Here is a 13,828-nt window from a genome sequence, read left to right as displayed (position 1 = left end):
CGCCACCAGGGAAGCCCCACAAAGGCTAATTTTGTACTTGCATCACATCTGATGCAGGTGGGGTGACTCTCCAAGCAGCGGCTCAGGATCTGGGCTGCTTCCACATTGTATTAAGCTAGTTGGAACATGTGGCCTCCAGTCTTGTCACAGCAAGAGAAGAGAGGACCTGGGGAATGTGTGGGATCATTTTATAGGACTTGAAGTGGCTTATATCACTTTAACCTACATCCCCACAGGTCAGAACCTGGTCACTGGCCCAACCTAACTGCAGGAGGGGCTAGGGAAGGTAGAGAGCATGTGGGTACCTGGGGAGCACCAAGTTTCTGCCAGTTGTTTCCCTGGAATTTCACCCACACAATATATTATGGAACATTTGGTTCTTCAATCTAGTATGGGAAAAAGTGGCACCACGCATCACTTTGATTTGCCCGTATATGCTTTCTTTAGGCAATTGGCCTCAACCTTTTTCTGCTGTAATACCCATGGCAGATTATGTTCACACTCAAGACACACTCCAAAGGACTTACCCAAATTTTCCCAAAATCCAAAAAACACTTTGTAGGAAAGCCCTAAGACTTCTAAAATTTTTGGCTCTTATTCATAAAAACATATAAAGGCATGTGAGTAACAATATAAAATTAGCCGTGTGAAGATCTTTGCCAGCTGTGGTGTGGAATGGATTGGCAGCCGTTCTGTGCAGTGTCCTAGGCTCTCTGTAACACTGCCTCCACTCTCATTCATGAAAGCACAAGCCAAGCGAGGGAGAAAGGTAGAATTATAAGAACCTTGCATCCATTGCAGTTCTTTTCAAAAGCAATTTTTTTTTTTTTGCAAATTTTGACGCTTTAACTATTCTTAGCGACCTCACCATTAATTGTAATCTGTGGTGTTTTGTTCAATAAAGGCCTTTATGTGTTAAATGAAAGGCTTGGAGGATGGATGTACAAGGCACATGTGCTTGAATGGAAGGTTTATGTAGGAGGAGCCTTGGAATTTGGCTGGCATTGAGGGGTGATGTCAGACAGCAGAATGGTAAACTAAAGGGGGGTGAGGAATTTTGTTTGGTAGCCAGTAAGGATCCCGTAAAGTTGGAGGGGCAAACTAGTTTTATCTCACATGCCAGCGCTAATGGATTGGCACTGCACTGAGAAGGCTTATGAGGCTACATCTAGTCTCAGCTGAAAAGAGGACAATGATTGATTAGTGATGTCTGCCCCAGGCACAGGACTGCTGAGTGGAATGTGTACCATTTATTTGACATCCCTGTGCTGAAGGTTATTGAGTGGGCTAAGCTATGAGAGTCAGGGTGATAAAGTTTGGCAGGGCCATCACTAACCTGGGAGGAAGGAGACCTATGTAGTAGTTCAGGTTTTGTCACCATCCAGTTATGCCTTGGTCAAGCACTTCCCTTCTCTGAACCTGAATTACTATAGATGAAAAAAGAGGAAGCGTGGATAAGAAAATTTCCAAGTCCTTTCCAATCCTGACATTCTGCAGTTTTAGGGCAAAAGCCATGTTTTTCATGATTGGTGGGGTAGTGTATAGGACAAATTTCTCTTGGACCTTTCCGAAAGAAATGCACACTTACACAGTTGAAGGCAAGTACAGCTAGAGTTGGGAAGCCGAGCTGCTTTGTGTAAGGCTGCTGGCCTGAGTCCCTGCTGACAGCATGATTTTGTCCTGGGGGCAAAATCCACTGGCATTCAACTTGACCTCAGCCTGACAGATCTGAGGCCTGATGCCTCTGTTCACCACAGCCAGAGTGGAGCTGGCTACTCCGCAGGGGTCCATTGTACCCCATGGCTTCTGTCATTCTGCAGCCACACTCCTGTCAGCACACTCAGCACTTCCTGGAGATGGGGGGCCGTATGGAATTTGTGAGCAGCTCTGGCCTATAGGGAAGCTGGGGAGAGAGCATCCTTAAGGGTTCTGCCTATGGTGTTTCTGGGTCTCTCTTCGGATGCTCTGCTGCTTCAGGGCTACAGGTGACTGCAGTGCTTGGGATGGGGGAAAGTCAGCAAGTATCCCCAGATGAGGCTGAGAGAGGATGAGATGCCCAAAGCCAAATGCTATCCATAAACAAGCAGATGTTGGCTCTGCCTGAGGGGTGTTTCTAGCTGTGGTCAGATCAGGTTATCACTGTTTCCTTCACCCTGGTATTTTTAGGGGACTGAGACCCCCACCCCACTGCAACCATTCCAATACTTGCCACTAGTCACAAGCCACAGAGTCTGCTGCATCTGTAAAGACAGGGTGAGTGGTTCCTTAGTAGGACCATTTATCACAACTTGGGCTTGGATTAAGCATTTCACTAGCATCTTATTGAATTCCTCATGACCACTGAGTATACAGTAGATGCTGTTAAGTGTCCCATTTATAAATAATGAAAGCACTCAAGTTTAAGTTCCTTTCCTAAGGTCACAGGGCTTCAAAGTCAATATGTAAAAGCAAAGAAGTCAAGACAGTCACTGTACAATTTGTTCAGGCTTTTCCAAAATGTCTGTCTGTGTCTCTATGTCTGTCTCTCTGTCTCTGTCTCTTTCCCTCTCTCTCTCTATATATAGAAAATCAATGGCATGTTAGTCATCTTCCTCACTAACATGGGGGAAGAGAAACTACAAGAAACTCAGCCAATTCTTAAACACAGTTATGAATCCATTCATTCACCTCACAAACATTATGAGCCCTGCCACGTGCCAGGTGCTGTGGGTGCAGCAGAGAACGGGCATGCTGTCCAAGGAAGGAACCAGGGATCCTCCTGGAGTCCTCTGTGGCCCTGCTTCACCCTGCCTATTGTTTATGAATTCATTTTTTTTTTTTTACTGTGGAAAAGAGACATACCATAAAAGGTACTATTTTAACCATTTTTAAGTGCACAGTTCAGTGGCATTAAGTGCATTCATGTTGTTGTGCCACCTTCACCACTATCCATCTCCAGAACTTTTTCATTTTCCCAAACTGACACTGTGTCCTCATTAAACACCAACTCCCCATTTCCCCTCCCCGCAGGGCCAGGCAACCACGCCTCTCCTTTCTGTCTCTACGAATTTCGCTCCTCTAGGTACCTCATGTATGTTGAATCATACGGGATTTGTCCTTTTGTGTCTGGCTTATTTCACTTCATAGGCATACTGTCCTCAAGGCTCATCCATGCTACACAAGTCACAGGCACCACGTGGGCTTCCTTAAGGTTTCACATGTCTGTCCTTCCTCTTGTCCACTCTGTCCCTGCTTGCTCAGGCCGCCTCCTCTCTCCTGGACCAGTGCAGAAGGGACAGCCTGCTCTCCCGGCCTCCAGTCCTTCCTTCTTCCAATGCATTTTCCATGCCACTCTCAAAGTAATCTTACATTTCTCTTTTTAAGCTTCAGATGAGATTTTAAAGCTTATTAATTAAAGTAGTACATGTGCATGGTTGTCAAAAATTCAAATCCAAAAGGGTAGAAAGTGAAAAGAATCGTCACTTAATACTCCATTTTTGTAGCTGCGCATCAGCGTTTTTAACCCCTGCCTGGCTTGCTTTCATTGTGCCAATGCACTGCAGTTACTTAGCCAGCCCTGTCCGCTGAGACACTCAAGTTGCTTCTCACACATTGGACTTCCAGAGCTGGGTGCACATCCTTGGCCACAAATCTCAGCCCACGTCCAGGTCAGTTCCAAACAAGCCAACAGACTCCTCACCAGGCTGCCTGGCTGCATGGCTATGGGCCTCCAGGACACCAGCCTCTGCTGCAGCTCCTGACTGGGCAAGGGCTGGAAAGCCCAGAGCAGTGGGTCGGCTCCGACGTGGCCCAGGGCCTAGGATTCAGCATGAGAGGCACGGGACGTACCTGTGCGGATAGGGAGGCTGGGACTGTTCTCGGGGCCCGTATCCGTGCAGCCGTCAGCGTTCTGCACAGGATGTGCTTCTCACACAGCTGAGCAGGCCCTGGGGGTACAGAGTGTCCTGCCCCATACCCCCGCACAGCCAAACAGGGCCGAGGGGCAGCGGGGTCTGTCCCGGCCAGGGCTGGCTCCCTCCGAGTCTGTGGAGGCCCCACCCCCACCAGGCTGGCCTCAGCCCCGTGGTCCACCTTGTGGCTCTGGCCCACAGCTTCTCATGAGTTCTTGGATGCCCACTGCCACTCAGGTGACACATACCTCCACCTTTGGAGCACGTACTCTGGCTCTATCTTGGCTGAGGTTGGACGTGTGCCCAAAAGGAAGTTTTAGATGGTTTGTTCTTGGGAGAGGAAGCTGGAGCCCTGGGATGTGAGGGACCTGGGGAGGAATGATAGCCCCGGGCTGCGCAGGGGAGCATCCATCAGCCAGGCCTCCATCCACTTCCTCGTTCGCTCATTCCTTCGCTCACTGGTTCATCCAACGGCTCCTGGCCATTTACTCTCTTGTCAGATGCTAAGCTCGACAGCCCAAGCCATCTCTGGGCATCCCTTTGTGAAACAGAACCTTGCCTGAACAGGCCACTGGGTGGACTCCTGCATCCCCCAAGCAGAGGTCACCTATGAGCACGTGTGCTCCTGCCCTCCGTCTCCACTCTAGGGGATCCAGAGACAACTCACAGAAAGCCCCCCGAGGTCTTCCTTCCCAGGTGTCTGGCGACACGGCATGGTTGCGGCAGCCTCCCGACCCCCAAGGGCTGCAGCTCATGAGTTAGTTCAGAATTTTCCCACGATGGGCTTCACTGCTCGCATCTCTGCCCAGGAGCCTCGTCCATCTCAGTTCCTGGCCTCCCTCGGCTCAGGCGGCTGCCCCTCCTGCCCAGTGCAAAGGCTGTGAGCAGGGCTTGCCACAGCTGAGGCCCCAGTCCCCACTGTGCTCTTGGCCCCGAGCAAGCCAAGGGAGGGGAGTGGAGCTTTGCTGCCTGATGCAACGTCTGGCAGGGCCCATCCCTTATCAGAGTGCCGTTCACAGCAGACTCTAGGACCCCACCTCCCCCACGGGAGGCAGTGGCGGGCCCAGGGCCTGCCTGGGAGCCATCCAAGTAGAAAGCTGTTCTCTTGTGAAGGCCCCTTGCCAGGTCACGAGGGAGGCCTGAGCAGAAAGGCCTCCGAGGGGAGAGCCGGGTAGGGGAGCTGGTGCCTACAGTTTCGGGCCTCAGATCACAGCCTGCTTTCTTTCCAGTGCGCTCCCTCACTGAGATTGCCTGGGATGCCTTTGCTGGTTTCTGCCCTCCCTACTGTTAGCACACAGCTGGAGAGACTTGGAACTGAAAGCCACAAGGCCTAGTTTCTTTATCCTCAAAAAGGCATCCCGGATTGATATAATTCAAGAGACTGGTGTATGTGAAGCCCCAAGCGCCAGGGTTTGCCCATAGTACACACTCGTAGCACACACATGTAGTATATACGTGTACTATCCACTCAGCCCACGCTTGTAGTACACACTCAGGACATATAATCAGTGCATACCCGCAGCACAGGTCACAGCGCACACATACGCTTCACTCAGGGAACAATGGCTTTTTTTTCTTCCTCTTTGTATTTTCCATCAACTTAGAATGATTAAGCATCTCACAGTGGGCTAAGTGCTTTGGAAAAAGCATCCATCTACTCATTCTACAAAAATTATGAGACACCTACTATGCCTGGTGCACATGGAGCAGGGCACTGGGCATACAAAGATGAAGCAGACAGAGAGCTCTCCCCTCAGGGAGCTCACATTCCAGTGACTGAAATAGGCAGCAAACAAGTACATTTCCATCCTGGAAGGAAGTAAAGCAGGGTGCTGAGAGGGAACATGATAGGGAGAGGGGAGATGGTCAACTTTAGGTCAGTGGTCAGGGAAGGACTCCGGAGGAGGGGACATTTGAGCTGAGTACTGAGGATAACTGGGCCCAGGACGGCTGCCCCACTCCCCACTGCATGCAGGCAGAGCTGGGCTGGCACATGCCCCTGGCCTTCTTCAGCACTGACCCTGGTGCCCTGGAAATATGACCTCCACTGGCATCCCAGCAGGGATGTACCACCTTTTCCTTTGGCTGTCACAATTTCCTTTTGCTGGTGTTGGGGGGAGGAAAGGTATCAAGTACTCCCCTGGGAGATGGCATCCGCCAAGTAAAGGAAAAGATTTTTCATTCTTCCCATGAGCTAAGCAAGGGGGGCACCACGGGTTTGGGGAGGGAGGTAACACAAAGTTTTGTCCAGTGTCACAGATATCACAGACACACTTCTTGCAAAGGGCCTCCTGCAGGCCAGGTTCTACCTGAGTGACCCCCATCCCAGCCCTGTCCTCGTCCCTCATGACCCGTGACCTCCTGGCATCTGTGACCCTCTGCTACCACTGGGTCTAAACCTCTCTCGCCTGCCTGCCCACTTGCCTGCTGGCCTGCCAAAGCTAACCCTAGGGGTAGCCTGCCTGGGCAGGGCAAAGGAGCCAACAGCCTGCCTGCGGTTTCATTTGGAGGGAGTTTTCACCCTCGCGTCTTCCTTTTAGGGCAATGTCGTGAAGGTTCTCAGGAATCTGGTATTATTCGGGGGGTGAGGGGGCTGGGACAGTGACTCAGAAATAGACACAGTGCCCGGAAGGGAGGGGAGGAGAAGGTTCAGGATCTTTGTCATCGAGGCAGCCAAAGTTGTAAATCTTACCAAAGATGTTAGACCCAAAAGAGAGAGGACAGTGAACGCAACTCCCCCTGGGCCACACCTGCCTTTTCTCCCTCTCCCATGTACCAGATACTGCTCCTCACAGCAACTTTATACAGTAGGAACCACCCTTTCCATGCTACCGGTGAAGAAAGTGAGGCCCAGAGAGGTTAAGTCACTTATACAATGCCACACAGCGTGGCAGACATGCAGAAAGGACGAGAGCCCAGGACTTTTGGTCCTAGCTCCTTCTGCTTCCCTCACATCATCAGACCCAGGCAGCTCTCAGCTGAGAGCCGAGAGGGAAGAAAGCTAGGATTTCAACCCTTTGTGCTCTGCAGACTCAGTACTGGGGCTCACCCTCCCAGCAGGATAGGCGGCCTCGCATTCCACCGCAGGCTAAACTGGGTGCATGGGGAACATGGCCCTGCCCAGCATTCTGTAAATGAATGCTGACAGCCTTCCAGGCACCAGCTTCAACGGGTTGACTCACCAGTGGTTTGCTGGGCAGCTGATATGTGGTGGGTGCCATTCTAGACGCTGGTCCTGACTTCAGAGAACTTGCAGTCTGGGAATGGGAGAAAGACAGACCATCAGCTGGAAAGCCCAACCACATGTGCTATAGCGGTGTGTGTGTGTGTGTGTGTCACTGTGGAACATCAAGATGCTGGAATGACGTAGATCTGAGAGGGGTGATCAGGCTGCTGCTGGAGGAAACTTGGGCAAATTAATTAATCTCTCAACCTCAGTTTCCTCATCTGTAAAATGGGATGGTCGCTACCTAATAGGGCTTTTGTGAAATGAGGAAATGCAAATCAAGTGCTTAGCATGACACCAGGCATAGAGTAGTAACTTTATAAATTTCAATAAATTTCATCTACCCATATCCTTCTAGTTGACTCTTTCAACCAGAGTGTAAGCCCCATGAGGGCATGGGCTGGGTCTGCTTGTTCACTGCTGTATTGCCAGTGCCTAGAATGGCACATAGTAGGTGCTCAGAAAATATCTGTTTAATGAGTGCATAGGAAATGGCCCAGAAGAATTAGGAAGAGGCAAAAATATTCAGTTGCCCTTGAAATGGCCTTGCAGCCCTCTTCCCTCCTGGCTCCCCTCCAACTACCCACACTCACAAAGCACCCCAGCATTCTGCCAGGGAGAGCTGCCCACTGCCCCACCACCACTCTGCCCTGCACAGCTGAGGAACTCCACTCCAGCTGCCAGGGTACACATCTGTCTTCTCACAAGCCTCACTGCTTTCTCCAGAGGGTAGATTTTCTGGCTGGCCCTAAAGCCACTTCCACTGTGTGATGAAGGTGGAGCCCTGGGACCCTCCTTTCTGCCCTCCCACTCCCCCATGTCATCAGCTTGGAAGAAATCCATCTTTCCCAGAAGGAAGGATGGTCCTGGATGTCCTACACAAGGTCACAATAAGATTTTTCCAAACTTGGAGCAAACTGTCTCCCATGGATGAGGGTCCTCGTGGAGAAAGGGATAGACTTTTGGAAGAGTGGGTTGTGCTGGAATCTTGGGGCTTGTGGTATGGGACAGTGTGTGTGTGTGATGGTGAGGACGAGTGAAAGAAATGGTGATTCAGGCTTCATTGGGCAATGGTGTTTTTACTCCAGCTTTAAAAATTATATACACTTTCCGTTAAGAGTCATTTATTCCTTTAACCAGTCTGTCATTTAGCAGCCGTGCATGAGTGTCTCCTGTGTGCCTGGCCCAGTGCTAAGGGATAATGAGGGAGCCAGACAAACTCCCCGCCCTCCACAAAGGGATGATCAGCACTGAACAAGTCATTACAAGTGGGCCTGCTTTATGACAAAGTCTCAGGTGCTAAAGAGAGTCTTTATACTGTGGCAGGGCCGAGGGGGCCCTAACCTATCCCAGGGAAGCTGCCCCATGAAGCTGAGACCTGAAGGCCGAGGCCACGTGAAGGATTTTGTTAGAATTCACATGCTATGGTGGAAAACCTTTAGTTAATTTTTAAAAATTTATACATCCGGGACTTCCCTGGTAGCACAATGGTTAAGAATCTGCCTGCCAAAGCAGGGGACACGGACGGGCTCAGTCCCTGGTCCGGGAAGATCCCACATGCCACAGAGCAACTAAGCCCATGTACCACAACTACTGAGCCTGCACTCTAGAGCCCACGAGCCACAACTACTGAAGCCCGCGCACCTAGAGCCCATGCTCCGCAAAAAGAGAAGCCGCTGCAATGAGAAGCCCATGCACCGCAACGAAGAGTAGCCCCCTCTCATCGCAACTAGAGAAAGCCCGCGCGCAGCAACGAAGACCCAACACAGCCAAAAAAAGACAAAAACAAAAATTATACATCTGCATGGTAAAATTTCTAATAGTGCACAATGTTACACAGCAAATATTAAGACTCACCCCACCCTTCTCTCCTGACCTACCCGTCGCTTTGTTATAGGCCTTGTGTATGCCTGTGGTCACAGTCCACTTTTCTCTCCCTTAATTTTTTTTTTCAAATGGGATCATACTACATCAGAGGTTCTCAACCTGGGATGATTTTGTACCTCCCCCCTGCCCAGAGGACATTTGACAATGTCTGGAGATATTTTTGATTGTCACATCTGAGCAAAGGGGATTCTACTGTTATCTAATGAGTAGAGGCCAAGGATGCTGTTAAACATCCTACAATGCACAGGGCAATCCCCACAACAAAGAATTATCTGATCTAAAATGTTATTAGTGCTGACATAAAAAAGAACGAAATAATGCCATTTGCAGCAACATGGACGGACCTAGATTGTCATACTGAGTGAAGTAAGTCAGAGAAAGACAAATATCATATGAAATTGATTATATGTGGAATATAAAAAAAAGGTACAAATGAACTTATTTACAAAACTGAAATAGAGTCACAGATGTAGAAAACAAACTTTTGGTTACCAAGGGGGAAAGCGGGGGGATAAATTGGGAGATTGGGATTGACATATACACACTACTGTATATAAAGTAGATAACTAATAAGGACATACTGTATAGCACAGGGAGCTCTGTAATGACCTATATGGAAAAAGAATCTTAAAAAGAGCGGATATATGTATACATATAACTGATTCACTCTGCTGTACAGCAGAAACTAACACAACATTGTAAATCAACTACACTCCAATAAAATTTTTTTTAAAAGTCAATAGTGCTGACGCTAAGAAACCCTATCCTATATAAACACACTATGTCTGCAGCTTGCTTATGTATAATATATATACATTATTTATATATAAAATTATAACATATTGGGTTGGCCAAAAAGTTCATTTGGGTTTTTCTGTAACATCTTATGGAAAAACCTGAGCGAACTTTTTGGCCAACCCAATATATAGTAGATTATTCACGTCAGCATTAGTAGATCCACCTCATTATTCTTTGTGGCTGCATAATAATCCATTGCTTGCTCCATCATATTTTATTTAGATGTTTTCACTCTTTGGCTATTGCAGACGTGTTTACTGCAAGGAGTATTCTTTTCATACACTTGCCTTTCAGTCATGTGTGAAGTCAAAGCATAAACTGCTGGAAGTGACATGGACGAATCAGAAGGTTCACTGGTATTTTGAATGACCTCATTTCAAGTCTCTGGGGCATAGTCCATTGGGAGAGTGGGTCTGGGGTTCTGACAAAACAGGGCTGTGGTCCCCAAAAGTCTGGTGGAAAAGCTCCTGTTTGTTCTCATCTACAGACAAGGGTGTCCTGACCGCTCATCTCTCCACAGGACCAGGTGTCCCCCACCTGAACAACGAGCCAGGTCCTGAGTGATGTCCCCAAGCTGAGTGCCCATGGCCCTACCCTTCCCCATGGAGAAAGGACTCACTCTGCCCCAGGACTGCCGACACTTTCTGCACAGCCTGAGAATGAGGAGCAAATATGCCCTTTTCCTGGCTTTTGTGGTGGTGGTTTTTGTCTTCATTGAAAAGGAAAATAAAATCATATCAAGGTGAGGGATGCAAGCACAAGTCTTCCTATCAAGGTGGGGTGGGTGGGGGCAGAGAGGTAGCTTATAGGGCTCTCTGTGGACATACAAAGGCAATCCCTCAACCAGTAATCATCAGACCTCTCCTGTGCCCAGGCAGTAGGTCATGCCCATGTCCTCATGACTGCACAGCTGTGAGACTTGGGCTCCAGACTCAGGCAATGTGAGTTGGAATCCTGATTCTGGCACTTTTTTTTTTTTTTTTTTTGGCTGCAGCGCACGTCTTTCAGGATCTTAGTCCCCCCACCAGGGATCGAACCCATGACCCCTGCAGTGGAAGTATGGAGTCCTAACTACTGGACCGCCAGGGAATTCCCCTGATTCTGGCCCTTTCTAGCTGTGACAGCTTAGACAAATTATTTCACTTTTCTGTCTTAAGTCCCTCTTCTGTAAAACGTGACTAACAATGGGGCCTGCCTTGTTGTAAAGATTAAATAAGAAAATGTAAAAGCATTTAGCCCTGTGCCTGACACACAGTTGGTGTTCTGTACTTGCTGGCTATGGTTATTATTATTAATTAACTTCCTGGCCTAGGATGATGCCTCACATTAACAGCATATCTCCTATACCAATCTGAAGTCATGGATGAGGGTGAGGCAGGGTCCTGGTACAGATACCATGGTGGGCAGGGCTTCCATGTTCAGCTGCCCAGGTTGTGCACTGTTCAACTCCAGGGGTGTGCACTCACAATGGCTACGCTGGGAATGCTGCTCCCTAGAGTTGGCAGTGTACCGCTGTGCGCAGTGGCCCTGCTAGTGGGCCTACAAGACACAGAACGATTTCACGGACCTTCCCTCCGAAGCACAACCCCTGCAAGGAAGCATCAACCAGGATGGGTAGGTTAGGAATAGGGCTATGTAGTAGGCACTATGGCAGTGCCCTGCCTGGGTTTCTTAGCATGGACTGCTCCAGTTTGTGCCTACTGGGTCCTATTGCAAGATCCTGCAACTCTCCACCTGAGGGCATTCTCTCCACGTGCACACTGGCAAGCCACAAGTCCTGGGGAGTAAATGCCTCTGGGAGCAGCCCTCAGTCAAGGCCAACTGGGAGCTTCACACGGTTTGGGTAGAGAATCCTGAGGTGTGTTCTATCTACACCGTCTCCTGGGGTTCCTCCGGCAGAGCGATTTGGCCACAGGGGTAGGCTGCTCACCCTTACGGACTTCCTTTCCTCCCTGCCTCACTTCCCTACCCCTCTACCCGTTCTTCCTGTGATCAAGTCCCAAATAAACTACTTACACTCAAATCCTTGCCTCAAAGTCGGCTTCTGGGTGATTATCCTGGGATGCTCCTCAGGGTGGCACAGGGGATGGAGTCCCCAGTCAGTCATTGACCCTGGTATCCCTCTGTTCTCACAGGGTCTCGGACAAACTGAAGCAGATCCCCCAATCCCTGGTAGATGCCAATAGCACCGACCCAGCCCTAGTCTTGGCCGAGAACGCATCCCTCCTGTCCCTGAGTGAGCTGGATTCGGCCTTCACGCAGCTGCAGAGCCGTCTGCGAAACCTCAGTCTGCAGCTGGGCGTGGCGCCGGCAGAGGAGGCTGAAGAGGAGACCACAGAGTGGGAGCAGGAGTCCCGCCCACCCGCCGAGGCCCCGCCCCGGCGCCACTTGCTCCTCATGGCCACCACGCGCACGGGCTCCTCATTTGTGGGCGAGTTCTTCAATCAGCAGGGCAACATCTTCTACCTCTTCGAGCCGCTGTGGCACATCGAGCGCACGGTGTCTTTCGAGCAGGGCGGCGCCAACGCCGCGGGCTCGGCCCTGGTATACCGCGACGTGCTCAAGCAGCTCTTCCTGTGCGACCTGTACCTCCTGGAGCATTTCATCATCCCGGCACCCGAGGACCACCTGACCCAATTCGTGTTCCGCCGGGGCTCCAGCCGCTCCCTCTGCGAGGACCCCGTCTGCACGCCGCTCGTCAAGAAGGTCTTCGAGAAGTACCCCTGCAAGAACCGCCGCTGCGGCCTCCTCAACATGACGCTGGCCTCTGAGGCCTGCCGCCGCAAGGAGCATATGGCAATCAAGGCCGTCCGCATACGGCAGCTGGAGTTCCTGCAGCCGCTGGCCGAGGACCCCCGCCTGGACCTCCGCGTCATCCAGCTGGTGCGCGACCCCCGCGCTGTGCTAGCCTCCCGCATGGTGGCCTTCGCCGACAAGTACGAGACCTGGAAGAAGTGGCTGGCCAAGGGACAGGACCAGCTGAGGGAGGAGGAGGTGCAGCGGCTGAAGGGCAACTGTGAGAGCATCCGCCTGTCCGCTGAGCTGGGCCTGAGGCAGCCGGCCTGGCTGCGGGGCCGCTACATGCTGGTGCGCTACGAGGACGTGGCTCTCAGGCCGCTGCAGAAGGCCCAGGAGATGTACCGCTTTGCAGGCATTCCCCTGACCCCGCAGGTGGAGGACTGGATCCAGAAGAACACCCAGGCGGCGCACGACGGCATCTACTCCACGCAGAAGAACTCCTCGGAGCAGTTTGAGAAGTGGCGCTTCAGCATGCCCTTCAAGCTAGCGCAGGTGGTACAGGCTGCCTGCGGCCCCGCCATGCGCCTCTTTGGCTACAAGCCTGTGCAGGACGCCGCCTCGCTCTCCAATCGCTCCGTCAGCCTGCTGGAGGAGCGCGGCACCTTCTGGGTCACGTAGGGGACCCGGGGCGTCGAGCACCCCTCCTGGTGAAAGTCCCGCCTTGCCTGCCTCACCCAGGCCAGCTGGGAGACTGCAGCGCCGCCGCAGGGGTGGGCAGGAAGACGCGCACGGCGTCGTTGGCGCCTGCGCCGTAGAAGTAGGCCCCTAGCCCGCTCGCTTCCCCGCCCTAGCTGTGGGCCTGGAGCTTCCCGCTGAGAACAGGACAGTGGCCGGCCCTTTTGAGGGCTGTCAAACCCAGACCTAAGGGGCTGTGGTGTCCTGAGCAGGCCCAGGCAGGCCCGAGCCTATCGTCAAGCCTTTCTCTCCTCTGTCTCCTCTCTCTCTCTCTCTCTCTGTCTCTCTCTGTGTCTCTGTCTCTCTCTGACTCTGTCTCTCTCTCTCTCACACACACACACGCACACACACACACACACACACACACACAAATATACATGAAACACACATAGGTGCCTGTAGACCCTGTGGCTCAGAGTCCACAAATATTTAACAACCAGAAGGGGTTTCAGACACTGACTAGTCACAGTCAGACCCCCCTGCTGTACTCAGTGTCAACCTTTCAGTTTCCGAATTTCTCCATAATCCAGTGTGGCATCTGGGTGGGTCCCTG

General features: G+C 51.2%; 1 protein-coding gene across 1 annotated transcript; it reads left to right on the top strand.

Moving 5' to 3' along the window:
• The first annotated feature begins 10,383 nt into the window (after positions 1-10,383).
• On the top strand, positions 10,384-13,249 carry CHST3 (carbohydrate sulfotransferase 3). The gene is made up of 2 exons (XM_007454683.1): positions 10,384-10,543; positions 11,937-13,249. Exons 1-2 carry the CDS (start codon positions 10,386-10,388, stop codon positions 13,216-13,218), a joined length of 1,440 nt encoding a protein of 479 aa, XP_007454745.1. The 5' UTR covers positions 10,384-10,385; the 3' UTR covers positions 13,219-13,249.
• The last annotated feature ends 579 nt before the right edge of the window (positions 13,250-13,828 follow it).

This window comes from Lipotes vexillifer, unplaced genomic scaffold (assembly GCF_000442215.2).
Source record: "Lipotes vexillifer unplaced genomic scaffold, Lipotes_vexillifer_v1.1 scaffold205, whole genome shotgun sequence".
Classification (NCBI taxonomy): domain Eukaryota; kingdom Metazoa; phylum Chordata; class Mammalia; order Artiodactyla; family Lipotidae; genus Lipotes; species Lipotes vexillifer.
Note: the sequence above shows the minus strand (reverse complement) of the source record. Positions and strands in the feature narration are given on the sequence as shown.